The 20,148-nt window shown below is 30.9% G+C and overlaps 1 protein-coding gene across 2 annotated transcripts in view; it reads right to left on the bottom strand.

The window, feature by feature from the left end:
* The window catches only part of LOC100162402 (rap guanine nucleotide exchange factor 2), a 93,282-nt gene that overhangs the window by 40,283 nt on the left and 32,851 nt on the right, over positions 1-20,148 (bottom strand). The window contains exons 3-4 of one of the 2 annotated variants that reach the window (XM_029489625.1): positions 15,579-15,706; positions 11,289-11,372 (exon numbers count right to left, since the gene is read on the bottom strand). In XM_029489625.1, the coding sequence (XP_029345485.1) occupies positions 11,289-11,372; positions 15,579-15,706 (212 nt within the window). Of the gene's footprint in view, positions 1-1,034; positions 1,881-11,288; positions 11,373-15,578; positions 15,707-20,148 lie in introns of those variants that run through there. The other variant, XM_029489626.1, reaches the window with a different exon arrangement.

The following is a 20,148-nucleotide window of genomic DNA, read 5'->3' as shown; positions in this document are numbered from 1 at the left end:
AATTATTTGTCTCTCTGTGTAGACTTAAAATAACTGGCTAAACAAAAAAAGATTTTCTGGACCTCCAAATTTTTTTTTTCATAACGTCCGGACATCCTATAAACTAATTGCCGACCCCTGGTGTAACCTAAGTCTAACCACCTACAAAATTTTAACGATAAAATTGTAAACGCGATCGAGTGTGCACCACTAGGACGGCGCACAACATTTGGGTATAACCAGGGACAGGATTTTGTACAACTTGCAATAATGCTTTTTTTCGATAAGACAGATAATAAATTGTCATTGTATCATTTTGATTATAATGAAGTATAATAAAAAATGATTTTTGCTACTTTTTTCTTAGAAATAATAAACACTTTATTGGCGATTTATTGTCCAGAAAATCCCAGCCCTATTTATAACGGTGGTTATCACTTAATGGTATCACGTATTTTCGCCAACCATCTACACCATAATTAGCGACAGTGTAATGCTATCGTTTTGTTCGGCGGTCTATTATTAACAAGCGACTTGTTCACCGTTCAGCCGTCTGTCGCCTGCGCGCACACTGATGAGGACGTGTCGCGGCGAGAGATGTTACGGGAATTGAATAGCACCAACACCATCATAGACGGTAATCTAGCAATATTGTTCGTTAATTGTATACGTCGTAACGCTGACACGTACCTAACGTCGTCACTAGTCGTTCGTCTCGGGGGAAACATGTACATTGTATAATATCACGATTCACAACAACTACTAGGTGGTACGTGCATAATAATAAAAATAATAATAATAATAATGATGATGATAATAATAATAATAATGATAACGATATTAGAAACTGTTGTTTCTGTCGACGATTGCACACACACACACACACACACACACACACACACACACACAGAGTCACGGACGCGCATGCGCACTCGCACAATAAATCCTATCCGAAATGCATACAAATTAAAATTATATAATAAGATTGACGCCAATTCAGCGGTAGTACCTAATGGGCAATGGCTATTACGGGTGCAGTACAATTAATGGTTTACCTTTCATTTTCCGAAGGCGATCGGCGTTTGTCCAGAATACCGGGTCGTGAGTTCGAAAAAAATCAAATACTGAAATAGGTAGGTAGGTACGTCTCGGCGATATCGAGATATTATATACGCACACCGCACGGACGTGATTAATCCTTTCACCGTTCCGTTATCGCCGCCGTCGTCGACGTCGTCGCTGTTGTTGTAGTGCCGATGCGGCCAACATCATTGTTTTCGCGTGTTAGATCACCACACGCGGCGCCACACATAATAATAACACAACATCGCGTATACATGCGCGCGCGCACAACCGAAGCCGAGTTTTTGTTAGGTTATAAATACACGATGAGCAGCTAACCGACACGATCGAACTGAGATCGCGAATTCTACGGACACTATGAAAACACACAAAAACCCAAATCACAAATGTAACGAAACGATACGTACCACACACGGCGAGTGTGTAATGTGCACTAATGAGTAATGTGCGCGCGGCTGACACGACGAACGCCCGACCGCGATGATAACGATAACAAAAATATTATTTTTTTACTACTTGATAGTACACACGCACGCACGCGCACTCGAGCTAGGGAGCACACACCGAGAAAACTACTTAGAACGAATTAATAGTAAATATCGTATTTGATTAATATGGTTATTATTATTAATTTCTCATTAATTTTTATCAATCTATTATCACCATCCTAGTTGTTATTGTTGTTGTTGCATGAATATTATTTCGTCCACTCGACAACTGCCGAGAGAAGTAACGACGTAACGTATAGTAGAAGTACGCGCGATCATAGTCGTCGGTTCTGTGCGTATGTGTGCGAGCGGTGTGTGACAACACGCCGTGCCGCCGGACTCGGTGTTGCATTTCTCGGTCGTGCGCATGCGCAACTCTTCGTCGCGTTTCGTTACGTGCGTATGTGTGTGCGTGCGTGCGTGCATACAACGGCGTCGATGGGCGCGACGGACCGTCGTGTCGGCGGAGTGGGGTCCGTCGACCGGCGAGAGCGGCGTCGAGGGAGATGCGCGATCCGTGAAACCGTCACCGCCGCCAACAGTTCCTACCCATCCCCACCATGACCCACCAACCACACCTCCCCACTCCGCGACCGCAAAACACCGCTCCACCTGGACAAGCCGGTCCGCCATCGTCAACGTACCCCATTCATTTGCCAAAGGGCCCCTTCTCGTGGAGTCCGCGTCCGCGTGCGTGCGTGTATATGCCCGTTGCACACGCCGCCGCACCGTGACGGGGATGACGCGCCTACTACTCTACTACTGCTACTATAATATTATTATTGTATATTATATACAGCACGATGACGATGATATGCCGCCGCCGAAGTGTGCGCGCATACACCGCGTTCGCCGCGGTATCGTTGCAGATCAGTGGTCTTTAATGAAAGTATTTAGATCGTGTCCGTTCGGTCCCGGCGGATCGCAATATGAAGTGTATTATTACAAATGGAATATTGAAAATTATTTTAATAAAGGACTCGAAGACTAACAAATCCTCGAGTCCTTTATTAAAATAATTGTCCTTGTAAAATACCTTGTACAATAAAATTAGTTAATGTACCAGTAAACAAATTATTCTACAAAGCTTTTGTAATTTTCACACAAACTAAACATGGATAACATAATACTAGACAATTATCTTACAACAATATACCATATGCATAAAAACCAAAACAATCTACATATGGCTACATAACTTATATTTTTAGGCCCAAAAATAAACAAGTTATCACATTATATTACCGTTAGTCATTAAATATAGTAATTAGTAACACTTTCAAGTTTCAAAATAAAAACCAAATGGCTACTGCATAAACAAAATATAAATATTATGTATATCAAATTATAACAATAGTCATCCGTTACTAATTATTGTGCTACCTAATTAAAAGTTTTAATGATGTTTGATGATTTTAGTTTTATCTATTAGCTTTATTCTTTTATATCGTGTATATTTAACCAATTTTATAAAAGTGTAAAATATTATATTTTTAATTAAGTAAGGTAACCACATGAAATTGTTATGAATTATAAACTTTTTAAAAATCAAAACTTCTTTTCAATTGAACTTCAAATCATTTTTTATAGCTAAACTATGTAGACACTAGACACGTAGTAAAAAATGTATGTACCGACTATTTCATTCGAAATTATACTATGGTATACAAATTAAAATATAATAATAATATAATATACCTATGATTATAAAATACTAATAATAAATAAATTAAAACTCAGTTTTTTTTTTAAACGTAATAAATGGAATTCCAATAATACAATTTTTTTTTCAAAAACGGAGGGTTTCTGCAAAAAATGAAAAATAACTAAAATGGGACAGTGGTTTTAGATGATAACAATATAAGACCTATGGTATAGGTGGACACCCCGAGTACACTTTTGTACGCTCGTCGTGCGAAGGTCGAGGTCGAACGATGGTTTTTTTGTCTTCTCGAAAACTTTTGCGGGCGTTCGTCGTATAATAATAATAATAATATGGTTTATATGCGCATCATACACCGCGTTCGCGGCATCAACCGCGTATATAAGTGAACAAGACGGGTGACAAGTTAGTAAATCACCCGCTGATTCCTTTAAAGTTTAGACACAGCACACACGTAACGCGTTTAATTATCAAGACTTATCAGTAAATCGTCGTAAAGTGACTGCAGTGGTAGATAGCTACCTAGAAGGATAGAGTTATACATATTATTATATTAAGTACATAAGTACATTGAAAACGACCGTTGCTGCAGCATAGGAGCCTTGAGACGACGGAACGAGCATGTTCCGAGGGTCAAACAGCTATAATGCTATTATAATTGTGTGGTGTACTTTCGATTTATTTTTCGATACATAAAAATGAAACTCAATCCTTATAACTGTGATCGAGAGCGATCTCTTTAGAATTTCGATCGTTCTGTATAATGTATTGGCCTGGAGCAATATATAACATCCACGCACTTTGACCAAACGAATATTCGTGGCGACGTATTGTTTTTACAACAATATGCTTATAATGACTATTATAATAATATAATGTATAAACATTATAATACACTGAATGTCGCGAATACTTGTAGGTATACTTATATATTTTATAATCAGGTGATATACCCAGCCACCAGTATACAGGTTGTTCTAAGGATTTTTGAGGCCCGGTACGAAAATAATTGAGAAGCCTATAATTACATACATTTATATTTACAAGTGTCTTTAAAATGACATCAGAAAAAAAGCCATGATAAAAAAGAAAATTTCATTTTCATTTCTTTTTACGGTGATTTTTTCTCATGGATTGCTTTAAAATACCAATTGTATATTGTTTATAATTTATTGATTCACAATTGACGAATTTCAAAAGAACTGTCCATATTTCGGTAGAAGCAGAAAAAAATTGTGTTATCATTAAATTGTAGTAAAAAAGTCATAGCAGCTGGTATCTGTAAGAAGCAAATTATATAGCTAGGCCTATAAGCCGTGTATGGAACAAAATAAGCTCTAGGGTTTTCTGAAAGTACGTATATAACTATAGGTACCCCGCATTGAATTTCCTATCATATAATTACCCCGCAATATCATGATAATATATAGTATATAATATACTATCTTGATTGTGAGTTATATTTATTTATTATGCATACTGCAGATTACTAATTTAGCATCGCTAAATACTTTATTTCTAATGAGTTTCTTCGTTATTTTTCTATAGAAGATACAATTTTAAATTCTATAAAACAATATGTCGTTTTTGAAACTATTTCTCCCATTTTTTGTTTTTTAAACGCGGTGCCTAGGTCCTGGGCCTGCCCACCCCCAACCATCTAAGAACGGCCTTGCATATACCACATAGATGATAGATCGCAGTGGGTACTTATATATTATATATTAGTTCCACTCTATGCCTGTATCTGATTGGGCACCCCCACGTATACTTGCACTATATTACATTCTCGCGGCTAGCTGTCTAAAATGTAACGAGATTTATTGGTGGTTTTAATGGATATTACATATTTAATAAGGGCGTTTACCCCGCGCCATAGTTTGACGTATTTTGAATTTATTTCCCATAGGATATTATAATGTCATCCCACATGACCCGCAGGATCTACCATAATATACATAATATAGGTAGTTAATACAATGAATACCGCTCGAATAGTCGAATGTATATACTATGTAGGATATATATACTATAATGTTGTACACAGAGAATCTTAACGAATGGATTACCATTTACTGAGAGGATATTATTATAATAATATATTATGTGCACAACTACGCTGTCCGAATTATTTTATCCTACACATTTTATAAACGTTTTGTTAATCCACAGTTGATTCCCTTTTCATTCATTGAATCAGCCGTTTAAGCACATCAGGCGTATACATATTATAATAATATAGGTAATAATTATAATATTGAATGTGCGCTTTGTTACCATATAAAATAAAATAGCCTATATGGGCACTGTATCTTCCAAAATCTAAATCAAGTATTCTTTTTTGTATGTTATGATTTATGAGTTATGACTACAACTTTTAAGTATATTTTTACTATAATATGTGAAATATCAATTTTTTAGTTTTTTGGTGTATGCCGAATACGGAAAATATTATTATTAAAATTCTGAGGAAGCATAATACATTTTAAATTGTTAATTATTGATTATATTTGATTAACTTGAAATAATAATTATACATTGTCCTAAATTATGTATAATTATGTATAATACTATATAATATATTATGCTGCGTGAGTCATTATTCACTTAAGGTGGGTAATTAATAATTATACACATAATATAAATATAAAATTTGTTACAATAATACGTATTAGTATTTAGTATATTAGTATATTATAATAATTGAAAGCGATAAGTATTTCAAACCCTTCAATAAGAATTGACGATTTTGTCAAAAACTTACATAATATAGGTCACTGATGAGAAAGAAACTATAAAGAGTGATGAAACTTATAATTTATATTATATTGTTTCAATATTGATGACTCAAAAATAACTGTATGTTCACCAAGCACATGTTAAGCTGATTAAATTACAATCAGAGTAAAATACCATGCAATATATTCTAATAGAGAGGGGAATATTATTTGCCGACTGATTCTCTACCCCGAATATTGATTTCCGTGGGAGTACAATGTCTAACATAATAACTGTCTATAATATTACACGGCTCACAAACCATATTGTGTGCAAAATTAAAATAACTGGCACTACACAGTAATACAGTATAATTATGTTTTGTACGGTACAATTTCAATTTGACGAAATTCCGATAATTGTTATTGTTAGGAAATCATTCATTCCGAAATATATACATAATGATAATGTATTCATATAAACTAGAACATTTTAGCAAAAGGAACAATGCATTTAATTAGGATAAACTAAAACCACGATAATCAAGTATTATGGAATTGTCAAGTCTACTTAACTAGTATACACTAAAGACTGAAGAATGTTTGAATTTAAATTATTTCCTTAAAAAAATATATATAACAATAATAAATATAATAATATTAAACAATATTAGACAAAAACCATCCAAAAATATTACATACAATTTTATTATTTGTATTAGTCGAAATCGGATTAAAGTATAGTCATAAAGTACTTATTTAAAATGATGTACCTACCTAAAAAATTTCTGTAGCGTAATATTATAAATATTGTAACTTTATAGACGGATGCCACATTTGAATTACATGGTATATAGGTACTATATATTATTATTTATATATACGACATTATATTTGTCTATTCGTCAGTAATATTTCCGTGTGTCCGTGAATGTATATGTTTTGTTTTTATTACTCCCTTTAAAATAACACGTGTAATAATAAGTTCCATATTACTTCCCACATGTTGTTCAAATGTAGCAAAAAAAAAAAAAAAATAAGGAGACAAGTAATCTGCTGTTCTATATACGGCGTAGGACGAAGATAAAAAGTTTATTAACGTTCTGGTTTATCAGAGGCGTTTTTTTTGGGCCGAACTGCAGTCCTCCTTCGCACTCTTTAAAATCATCCATAATCCAAACCCGCATCGGGTCTTGATCCCCAAAAGTGGGCGAGCAATAAGTCCAATTCAAGTCCCTATTGTAAGCGTATCACGTCACGTCAAGGGGAAGCTCGGTCGGATTCGTTAAGTGTTTAACAGCTTGTGCCGCATTACAATAAGTACCTACAAACCCATTGGTATTAATCGTTCTATGAATCAGACAATTGTTGAGACGATCCGAGTATCAGACGGTAGACAATTATGACGAAGTGAAATATATTATATTGAGCATTGTTAAAAATGTACAAAATCAGCATTTATACGTGAATAAAAATAATATGATATGTGTATGTAGTATGTACTCATTTTTAAATAATTAATATTTGTTTTCATATGACTGCGTGACATTGTAACACAAAACTATTGATTTATAATCGATTTTTATTATTTGCGTTTTAAATAAACAGAATGCAAAACATCGAATCGGATATAATTGTATTTATCAGTTACAATATGTACACAATGAAAAAGGAAGTTATCGGTGCCAGTGTGTGCTAGGGCGTTTTTTTGTTTTTACGTATTTGCCGACGGAGTAACAGGACGTTATATTATAGGATAGGATAAGAGAAAATAGTTTCGAAACATTCTAAAAATAAATCGAGTGTAAAATATAATATATAATATATAATATGTAAAATATAATATATCCATCGATTATGTTGCATACAGTATTCTAATTTATTACCACATTTACCGTATTTATTTTTTTTTATCCATTTAAATTCAATTATTGTATATAATATATAGTAAAATACTAAGTGAATATAAGTTATAAATAAATAACAATTCCTTATTACCTAACACTATTAAATCAACATCGTATTAAAATGTCTTATTTTTAACATCAAAAAAATCTATCCAACAATGCGTGATACCAACGCTTAATTTGATAGCTTATGAATTTTAAACAACCGTGAGCGGAAATAATTACTACTGACCAAATTCCTAAATAGTATACATAATTAACGATAATAAATATTTTCTAAATAATATTGTAGAATGCTTTTCAATTATTTATTTTAGTTCGGTAAAGTTTTGTAAGCATGAAATATTACTCACAATAAATAAAATAATAGAAAACCAGTAACCACTAGATTGTACTATTGTAGATAGTATTATATCCAATGATACCTACTCAATATGCAATTTCACAAGATGATTATTTTTTATAACTAACGCCTTGAAAACTATGTGATACATTTTATAAGACCTCCATATAATTTGCAGCAAAAACGCCTAACTTGTATGATTAATAAACCAGTTGGTCTAAAAACTAAACATATTATATTAATTCATATTAATTGCACGGTGAGGACAAAGATATAGATATTTAGTTACTTAAATAAATAAATAAGTTTTCAATTATTAATCTCCCGCTTATAATTTAAATTCAAGTATATAACAATAGTCAATAGATCAATAAAATTACTACCTACAGCCTACTTGCTATATTTAGTTTTAAAAAAAAAATGTAATATTATATTATATTATATAATAATATTATTATCTAAGTAGGTTAAATATTAAAAAAGTTTCAATGTTTGGTATATATTTTTTAATGCCAATTATTTGTTATAACTAACATTTACTTAATATTGACGTATTAGTTGATCAATAATTTAAAGCCTAGATAACTATTTGTCTAGTATTTACACTATTATTATTATTATTGAATATGATTAAGGTTTTTTAATTCATTTTTTAGGGTTCCGTACGGTAAAACGGGACCCTATTACTAAGGCTCCGCTGTCCGTCCGTCGGTCCGTCTGTCACCAGGCTGTATCTCATGAACTATGAAAGTTAGAAAGTTGAAATTTTCACAGATTATGTATTTTTATTGTCGCTATAACAACAAATACTAAAAATCCTAGAATATATAATATAAGCAGTGTTGCCGACATGTTTATAGCTGATGATTGTACGAAACCCTTCGTGCGCGAGTCCGGTTTGGCCGGTTTTTTTATTTAATATAAATAGTGTAACTCTGATGTATATTTTAAATTTTGTTATTTTGTTTTAAATATATTTATATATATTTTCAATTCGTATCAATTGAAAGTAAAGCTTATAAAAACCACTCGAAGATACGGTGACTAAACTCTAAAGAAGAAACAATAACCGTTTAACGTTAGTAGAATATTACGCGTATAGTAATTGATTATTGTGGTATGTAGAGTGGACGTAGAGGAGGACAAGAAGGGTAGGTATATTATACAAAGTCGTTGAGCAAAAACCTCAAAAAAGACGTAAAAAATACGCTATTTTATACCTGTATTGTATACTTGTATACAAGGGCAGTAATTTGAGGGGGGGGCAAAGCCCACTAAAACTAATTTAGCTCCTTCCCTTTGATATTTAAAGCAAATACAATTTTTTATTATCACATAATAATTATGAATTAAAAATTTACTTTATAATGTATAAAATATTAAAAATTGATCAAATTTTTTTTTTACTCTTTAAAATCTCCAAATGCAACAACAGCTACTGTAAACTAAACAGGTATAACATGGTTATCTGTTAACTATTTATATATTTTGTCACTAAAAATCTACAAGAATGATTTATTATATTATAGAGTATAGACATAAAGTAGGTACATTAATACTATCTGAATTCCTGATATCGCCCTCGATTGGTGGTTACTTTGTTTGTGATTTTTAGCTAGTAATAAATAATAATAGTAATAAATAATATGCACTGTCGTTTCTTCTTTGGTATTGTAACTTATTTTATTGTGGATGTGACAACCCTTACAACCTCTCAAATAGTCAAATGACAGGTCTGAATATTAATGGCTATGTATCAATCATCAGATTAGGATCAAAAAGGAGATCAATTTAAATATTTTAATAAAATATTTAAGTCATGGTTATTGGTTATATGGTAATAGTCTATAAATTGTCGTACAGCTCGACGAGCATTAGGTTTATGCGACTCTATATTTCGTAAGGTTATTCATTGGAATTTACTCAACTAAACCAAATAAATTATAATATGTAAATACTATAAATTCTAAGTAATGGTCGTAAAGGCGTTTATATAAAACCATCTATTCCATGAAGAAAGCTGTGAATATTATAAAATAATATGCGTCTTATCTTGAGCTCAGCGCGTAGATATCTATTACCTAATGGCTAATCGTCCTAATCCCTAGAAAACGGGTGTCGCGGTTTGTCGGACTGTAGACGCAACGATCTTCGAAAATGCACGTCTGTGCAATAGAATCGTTAGGAATGTCGTTGCTGAGCACACAACAATTTAAAATGTAGATAAATATATCACTGTGTAAATATTTTGGCCAGTAATCAGTATACACATTGTCTATACGGGGGTCATAGACGGTATACTAGTTTATTATCTAAGGTGGCGACGAAAAAAACAGTTTGATCGATAACAAGAACTAATATAATATTAATATTATTATATAACATCTTAGTTCATGATTGAAAATTAGACAGGCATAGGCCGCGGAACAAATGGTCTAAGCATACGCCTGTTTTTTGAAGGAGCAAAAAAAAAAATTCCTGGGAACTCGATCTGCTGTATAGTAAGTTTAAAGTGTATCTCGTTATTGAGTAGACGTTACTGTAAATGGTAATGGATATGTTAAATTTTAATTCAATGATAAATCATTGCATGAAAAACAAATTATGAGAGCCTAAACTATTTAAGATTTATGACTAATGATATTTTTAATTTATTTATACTTTCGTTACTCACTCATTAGCAATTGATTTTTCTATTAGTAATAACTAAAAACTATAATAAGGTATTCACTATGGTGAAAGTTGAACTATTTCTATTTTCTTTCAAAAATCTCGTAAAATCTCAAAACATATTTTTACACTAAATAATAAATAGAGTGCTTAAATACTGAGTAATATAATTTGGGTAGGTTTAGATTTTATTGTATTAGTTATGGTGAAAATACGACAATCGGCGATTTTCAACAAAAATACGTTCTATATAATATGCTCCATACACATAGGCGCAAATAACTTTGAGATTTGTGGTGGCTGAAGCCCTACTATAACTTAAAAACAATTTAGGAAATGTTGGGAGGGGGGGGGGCTATTGAAATTTTTTGGGTAAGCTTAGTGCCTAAATCTTCCTTATTTGCGCCTATGTCCATTCAAGTGCTTAAAAGATCTTACCTGGACGTGGGTAGGAACAGTTTTCCGTCAATGAACACGGAACCCGACAGCAACACGAACCAACACATCGCCAACTCCCCGGTACTAAAAAAATATAAGAAAAAATTTGTCACATTTTGCAAAAAAATTTAACTTAACATACCAGGTGATCAATGTTCGGATGAATAGTTCATTAGTTATTAGCATTTAAAGTTTAAGATTAGCGGTACCCCTGTGCCACTCTACTTCACTCATCAAAACTTAAAAGTTTAAATACTTATAAGTATAATCATTGAGTAGGTATAGATAGTATAGATCTATACTCAATGGTATAATTAATGAACTACTTGTCTGAAAATTAATCTTTATAGATTGGAATACTCCAAATAATATTCTGCTTCGGAATTGAAATTCAAAAAGTATGATAACATTTTAAAAACTTAAGAAATAGCAAAAAATAATACTTTTTTCAGAATTGTTGTATTTTAAAGTTACATCAAATTATTTTCAAAAAAGTTGACTTCCAAATAATGAGTGTAGTGTGTAGACGCTAAATAGTGGGTTATTTTTTAACCCATCGTGCCGCAAAAAGTTAAGAACGGGTTTTGGAGACACATCGCTGTCTATACGCTAATATTTGCGTTAAAACAAAAAATATAGTTGTTTAAGAAACGCCTAGATGGCAGCACTTATTACATTTTTATGTTAAATGCACAAATATACAGTGTATCTTATGTCATTGTACGCGGGGTTTTTTGACGATTATGGATCAATGACATAGAATTCCATTAAAAGGAAAAAAGGCGTTTCTTTATTTTGAACAGGCAATTTTATCATATCAATTTCAAATTTTTTAAACACGCAGGTGTACCAATAGCAAAATCAACTTTATTTTTTCAAATGTTAACTACTATATTTTTTAATGGATTCTGGTAAAGCTTTTTTTTCTGAAAATTTTGATAACAAAATCATCAATTTTGGTTCGCTAGTTTAAACTATGGTCCTCTAAAGTTGAAATAATTGGTATAAGTTTAATTTACAAGAGCTAAATATTTTTTTTCTGGTATCTACCTTTTTATACACTTGAGTAGATTAATCGGTAATCTAATGATCACTCGAAAAAAAAAAAAAAAACCCAAACAAAATTGTTGGCAAACATAGTTCATTATTTTTATACAATCATCAAAATCAGTATTATTATTTTAATTTGTTATTATAGGTAATTGTAATTAACTAATACAGAGTTACTTTTCTTACAATATCATAAATTTGGATTCTTTATTAGGTGACTAAAGTAATAATAGTAAATTGGTAAATGGTATTCGATTGTTGACATTAATGTCTTAGGTATGGGGGTCAAAAAAATTTTTCTAATGAAAAAAGTGTAATGTTTTGTGGTGCTCTTCTCGTGGTGGGATAAACTTGAAATTTGAACCATATAGGTTTCCTATATTGGTAGGTATCGCATGCAAAGTATGAATTTAGTAGTTGAAATTCATAACCCTTCATATTTTTTGGTTTTTGACATTTACATTTTATTTCGTACTTTTCCTAACATAAATTCCTATCATACTTTTCTTACAATAGCATTAATTTAGAATATTTATTAGGTGGCTAAGGAAATACCTAATGGTATTTGATTCTTGTTATAATAATATTGGAATTCTGTAATTAACTCAGATTAAAAGTTTGCCTAAGTTAGGTATAAACCTATATTGAGATTAACTATTTATCTAAATATCTCGCAAATAGTTTATTTTAAATCACGATTATTAAATAATTCTCAAAGAATTCAACTACTAAATTCATACTTTGCATGCAATACCTACCAATATAGGGAACTTATGGTTCAAATTTCAAGTTATAAAAGTTAGTTATAGGAAAAAATTATTTAGCTCTTCTAAATTAAACTTATATCAATTATTTCAATTAAAAGTATTAATGCATATTTTACTAAACTTGAGAGGACCATAGTTAATAAATAATAAACTAGCGAACCAAAATTGATGATTTGACTATCAGAATTTTCAGAAAAAAAAGATTTACCGGAATCCATTAAAAAATATAGTAGTTACCATTTGAAAAAATAAAGTTGAATTTGGTATTGGTACACCTGCGTGTTTAAAAATTTTGAAATTGTTATAAAAAAATTGCCTGTCAAAAATGAAGAAACGTAGTTTTTCGTTTTAACGTAACTCTATGTCATCGATCCATAATCGTTAAAAAATCCCGTGTACAATGACATAAGATACCCCTATATACTATAATATACATATCTGTGTACACTATTTTCATTTAAAAATATTACGATGCTACATTGAACATTTTTAATACTTAGTTGTCACACTGGACAATTATTTAAGCAATGTAGGTACATTTTATTTCAAACATAATATCAATATAATTAAACAATGACGTCCACACCAAAAAAAACTATAAGTTACGATGACGAATAATAACGAGTTTAGCCTTTAGGTACACAAATAAACAAATTACCTAATCTGTAAGTATAGTTTTAAGTTTTTTGACGATTTCGAATATTTTTATTAGTATTATATGTTAATTGTGTTTGAATAAAAAAAAAAATTGAACTTAAAATAATATTATGAATTTCATAAAAAAAATTAATATATTGATGAACATTTAAATATACGTTTACAGTATCAGTCAACACCATGTCACTATAAATAAATTCAAAAAAATGATATAAATTTTCTGGAAAGACTATAATAATATGACTATTCAAAATACCTAGGTATATAAAACAATCATATTATGAAAGTTTCAGTTTCAAATATACCTAATTATAGAATTTATGTAAAGGTAGTTGCGGAGCCCGGCGGTAAGGTGTAGGGTACATACACGCTTAATGTTTCGGATTGTTTTGGAAGTTTACTGATAATATTGTAACTTTGGACTTTGCAACAATCCCTGTTATTTTAGGCAGTATTAACTGTGAATAATTCATTAAACATATGCAATATTGTCAATTTTGTTAGTGTAATATTGTGTACTTAGGTTCAAAACATTATTATTATTTTGTATAAATATTTCTTTAACTTTGGGGCACAAACTTTATTGGGTATGATTGCTAAAAAATAAATTAAGAAATAAACATTAAATATATACGTTATACAAGTACATTTTTAATATCCCCTAAAGCTCCCTCTATTGGGTAAATCTTCCGTAGCTGCACAAATATATTGGCATCAAACCCAAAAAATTCTGTATGATTGCTATGGGGTTCTGGCAAATGTCCGGCACTAACAAACCATTTGTTGTCACAAGTATAGGTATTAGGTAGGTAGGTATACACAAACTATTGGCACCAGTCTGGGACAAGAAAATTGGAAAGAGGGTTAATGTGGACATGGACCCGTGTATATAACATAGAGTGTTCAATACTTTAATGATCTAAACTTGTATTCTAAAATATCTAAAGGATTCTAACGATTTTCTTACATAACGTTTAACTACAAGTTCCAATAATGTGTTCGTCGGGGACATTTGGAACGAGTGTACTAATGCCATAAACACAATACTTATATGTTACATATGTTTCTATACCTATAAGGCTACATGTAGTGCATGGTGAAGCCAGGCGAGCCAGCTAGTTGAAAAACTGATTACGAACTTTATGATATTTATCATTGAATGTTAGATTAAGTAGAAAATAATCTTAATATAGGTAGAAAGGTACAAAACCAATCTAACGAAAGTTAGTTTTCGATGAAGGTTGAAGCGTTGGAAATCGATCTTTTTCTGTTCAGTGGTAAAGAGGGAATCTCCATAGTGCCGGGCGGTAAAGTTAAAATCCCCAAAAGTACCAGGCGGTAAAATGGAAATCCCCAAAAGAGTTGGGCGCACATTTCACGCATATCCTCTACGCAACCAGACACTGAAATCTATGCCACGTTCCTTACAAAACATCAACTTTTGGTAACATCTTAATCATCTTATTATTCATATTATTATTTATAACCTCCATGCATGACGCTTAAAATAAATAAAACCATATCGTTTCTTTTATGAAATGTTGTTTTCGTAATTAATAGTTTGGTTGCAATACCTATACCGTGATGGAGAACGCAGAGGAGTGACAAAAAATAGTAGGTATGTGTGGCTCGTGCGGGAAGGCAATTTCAGTCTTGGTCGAAATGCACAGCCCTCGCTTGTGGCTCGTGCCGCACACGCCCCCCACGACTGAAAAAGCTCACTTCCCGCTCTTGCCACACAATATAGTAGTATATAGTGACATACCTAGTGGTATTAATTATTAAAATGTATATGTTTTCCAAATTCCATACTTACAAGTATAATACATCGTTGGCTTCGTGGTGTTCGTATCTGACAGTTTTGCATAAAGTGCGCAATGCGGAATCTCTGTAGGTATACAATGCTTCCAAACTTTGAAGTCCATAGTAAATTATTTGAAGATCCTATAAAACGATGATGAATAGATTAATAGAAAAATGGGTTGTTATGTCTAGGTACTATACATACTTAGCGGTTAGTGACTACAGACCGCCGACCGGGTCTATCAACGGTTCTGTGAAGTAGGATAAAGACGTGGAGGGTTTTAGGGGTTTAACCCCCATGAGTAAAACATGAATAGTGATTTATTTTATGGAGTATTACATTTAATATAGGTAATGATCATTTATGCCGAAAAATAATTACTGTTGTCGTACCATTATTACACGGTTGTGTATGCCTACGGGCAAAGTACTAACATTATACACAGATATACGTGTGCGTGTATTAATAGATGATCGTAAATAAATATCGAATATCGTTGCTCCATTCGCATTAAGAAGGAACCTCGGCGGCCGATTTGTGCGCAGGGGCATGGCTTAACCACACACATGGTTAATCGGTGGGGGCGACAAACAGGTGTTGCCTGACCCTCACCCAACGAAAACTGGTCGCCGCCGAGGTTCCTTCTTAATGTGAATAGAGTATAAGTACTTTGAATCATGCAAAGAAATTTTGCTTAAAAAGCGAAATGATATTTGTGAAAAAGAATTTAATTATATTTTCAAAACAGTTCAAAAAACATGTTCGCATTGGGACTTTGATGTTAAGATTTCACGAAGAGTTGGAAGGCAAGTACACCGTAGTTATATTGAAACAGATTCGCCTGAAGTATATTTTCGTGATTCATTATTCATTCTATTTTTACATTTTTTTACTGTCCAAATTGCCCAAATTCAAAGACATATTTTGTTAGATCATAAACAAATGTTGTCCATTTTTCAATGTCTTCTGCTATCAAAAATAAATAATTTAGAATGCAAACAACGATTTGAAACTGAAATTGTAAATTTGGTACATCGTTATGAAAATATCGTTAACTGCAGTGAACAAGTAAGTGTCGGAGAACTTAGATTATGGTGGAAGTAGGTAAACCAAATTAAAGAAAATCTTAAAAATGCCTATTTAGCTTTACATGTATGTGCTAAAAAAATATTTCCGAATAGAATTTTTTGACTCTTCGCCGGCTCAAAACCTATCAACGAAATACAACCGGAGAATCTTACTTAAATAGATTGGCAATGCTAAATATTTATCGGTATATTGAAATCTCAAAAGACGCTGTGCTTGATGAATTATCAAAACCATCAAGACGAATAAATATTAAGTTGTAAAGTGTTGTTAGACCATAAAATAAATATTTTTTTAAAATTTAATTATGCTATGACCTTATGAGAAGAATACAATTGTACAAACATTTTCTATAAATGTATATGCAATGACCTTAATATACCTTAATATAAATGGTAACCGCCCCCCCCCCCCAAATTCTGTGAATGCCACTGGGTTCTTGATACAGTATACGTACTGATTTCCCAAAGAAACATTCTCGAGACACCTATACAGATGTTCCTGTCCCAGTTTGGGATAAAATTGAAATTGCTTAATGATTGTTTTCTTTCACTCATTAAATAAGCTTCCACTAAACATGAATGTTTAGATGAAACAAGGGAAACAGAAGAGCACAAATCAAGTACAAACAAATAAATATTAAATAACCATAATTTATTACCTGTTATTTGTATTTTAAAATAGAAGCCATTAAAATATTTTTAGTGACAAATTTCATAGTTTTAAAAAATAAAAAACAAATTAAATATATCGAACGGAAAGATGCTACTTACACATTGTAAAAAAAGTGGAAATTATAGAAATTTAAGCTTGTAAGCACGGTAGATTATAGTCTATAGTAGATTATAGACCAGGGGTGGCCACAATGTCTATAATATAGATTATAGACTATAATCTACCGGGCTTGTAAGTATATCTATATAGTAAGTGATTGTTGTAATTAAATAATAATTAAGTAAAAAATATTTAAATATGTATAAGTACTATTATTAATAATTTATTATACTGTATACAACAGCGTTTCTCAACCTGTGGTACAAGTACCACTAGTGGTACGCAAAGCGCTCGCAGGTGGTACGCTAAGAAAATCTCCCTTTATAAAAAAATGGAATGGATCAATATTCAAAATATATATTATTTAGTTTTTTTGATATTAAATAATAATATAAATTACAATTGTACATATATCATTTTATTTTTAGGAATGTAATGCTTATAATAATATTATCATAATTTTGTAGTTCCTCATAAAATTAATTTCGATACATGTTAAATAATGTATTCGGTATTCATTTTTGATAAGCAAAAAAAAACGTTATTTGGCCAAGTGATACATGAAAATTGTCAAATTGTACGTGGTACGTGGATATATAAAGATGAGAACTTGAGAACCGCTGGTATACAAGGTACATCGTACATTACCGGCTAAACCTGAAAACTACCTCTTTGGCTCTTTACATTAATTTAAAGTAAGTTGTATAATATTATGAGAACCACACATGATTAAAAAACTATAAATTATATGTCTTTTTTCTACTAAGATACAATTTAGTATACAATTTTAGATTTTGAGCGAAATGTATTGATCTTACAATGATGTGTTTTGTTTTTTTGTTGTCTGTAGATACACGATAAGTACCTAGTTGAAATTATGCTTCGATTTTTAACTTAGCATATTTTCTCGCGAGAACTGGGAAAGTGAATTTAGCTACAGCATTTAAGAGGTCAAAATGGAAAATTTCTAGTAGTTTTAAAAAGTGTCGAGAATGGAGAAAAACAAAAAAAGAATTAAGGAAAATCGGAAATTTTTACGTAATCCAGATTCTTACGAAATATTTTTGTAATAATTGTTGTTAATGTTTTAGTAAAAAATGTATAAAATGTTCAATTTTTATAACTAAGGATTGAAAATGTAAAACAATATTTCTTATTAGTATAGTAGTTATTACAATAACCAAAATAACTATAACATAATATGTTAATATAATATTATTATGTAATCACCGGTTTTTTTTATAAATATATTAGGTTCAAGTCCGGCTTCGCTCAGAATCGTTTTTCGTAAACAATTATTTGATATCATAGTATTCAAATTTAATACATCGATTACAGTAACCCATTCGACACCTACACCCGCTACTATACAGCAGAGCTGCAGTATCCACTTACCGACATTTTTTATATTGCTACTATACCTATTAGGTACACTAGTACGGTAGGTTAATTTTAATTTTTGCATTTTATACTAAAAAATATACAAAATATGAAATATCAAGACTTTTGAACGAACAAAATTGTTTTTATCTGTACTTATCAAAATTCAAATAAAAAAAGGTGGGTAAGTGGATTTCGCTCTGCTGTACAGTAGGTTACAAGTGGGTCACTGTACAATGGATGGTATTAAATTTGAATTCAATGATATAATATTATTGTATAAGAAAAACGATTCTGAGCGGAGACGGTATGTCTAGGTATAAGACATAATATTATATTATAGTCTATAGTATTTAAAAAAAATTTACCTATAAAAAATTCCAAATTAATCATATCATAATATCTATTAGGTACTTATAACGCGTTATACATCAAAAACAAACCGTGATACTATCATAGATATATAATAGTATACTTTAAAAGTTTCAAGTATACCCAAGAATAATATTATACAATCAGAACAAAATAACTAAAATAGTTATTCTAGGTTTTTAATATGTAATTTCGTCCAAATTTGTACTAAAATGACTATAAAAATAAACTGTGTAAATGTATTTTTTAGATTTTTTGGTAACAGAATTAATAACTTACGTGGAATCTTGTTTTCAATTTTCAATTCTTAGATACAAAAGTTGAACATTTTATAAATTTTTAACTACAAAATAATTATTCAAATTAAAATTTGATACATTTTGTCAAAATTCGATTTTGTCAAAATGCTTATAAAAAAAATTGTGCCTATGTATTTTTAATATTTTTCAACTGATATTGTAACAATATATCAGGAGCTTCGTATTACATTTTTACACTTTTTGGCCCAACAGATAAAACTTTATTGATATTTATAGAAAAAAAAACTAAAAATGTCCGTAAACAGCTCAAAAAGAGTCAAAATATTTTCAAAATTGTATGGTTTATAGGAAATGCTAATATAAACATTCAGTAAAATTTTCATGTATCTACACTTATTCGTTTTTGAATTACAACAAAATAAGGAAATCGCTACATGAGAAATCGAGTGAATATCCAATGTTGTAAAAATTTGAATTTCAAACGATCATAAAAATGTAATTTGACTTTCTTATAGATATTTTTTGTTTGATAAAGGTAGATAATCTTATAGGGAATCTTGTATTTATTATATTTTAAAATCTTAGATTTAAAAAGAAAAATTTTTACGAATTTTTAACTCAAAATAATTTGCTAATTTTCGTGATTTTTCTATATTTTGTCAATTTTTGAACTTTAAATGCTTATAAAAAAAACTGTGACTAAGGATTTT

The sequence above is a fragment of the Acyrthosiphon pisum genome, chromosome A2 (genome assembly GCF_005508785.2).
Source record: "Acyrthosiphon pisum isolate AL4f chromosome A2, pea_aphid_22Mar2018_4r6ur, whole genome shotgun sequence".
In the NCBI taxonomy this organism is placed as follows: Eukaryota; Metazoa; Arthropoda; class Insecta; order Hemiptera; family Aphididae; genus Acyrthosiphon; species Acyrthosiphon pisum.
The sequence above is the reverse complement of the archived record's forward strand: the minus strand, read 5'-3'. Positions and strand labels throughout refer to the sequence as shown.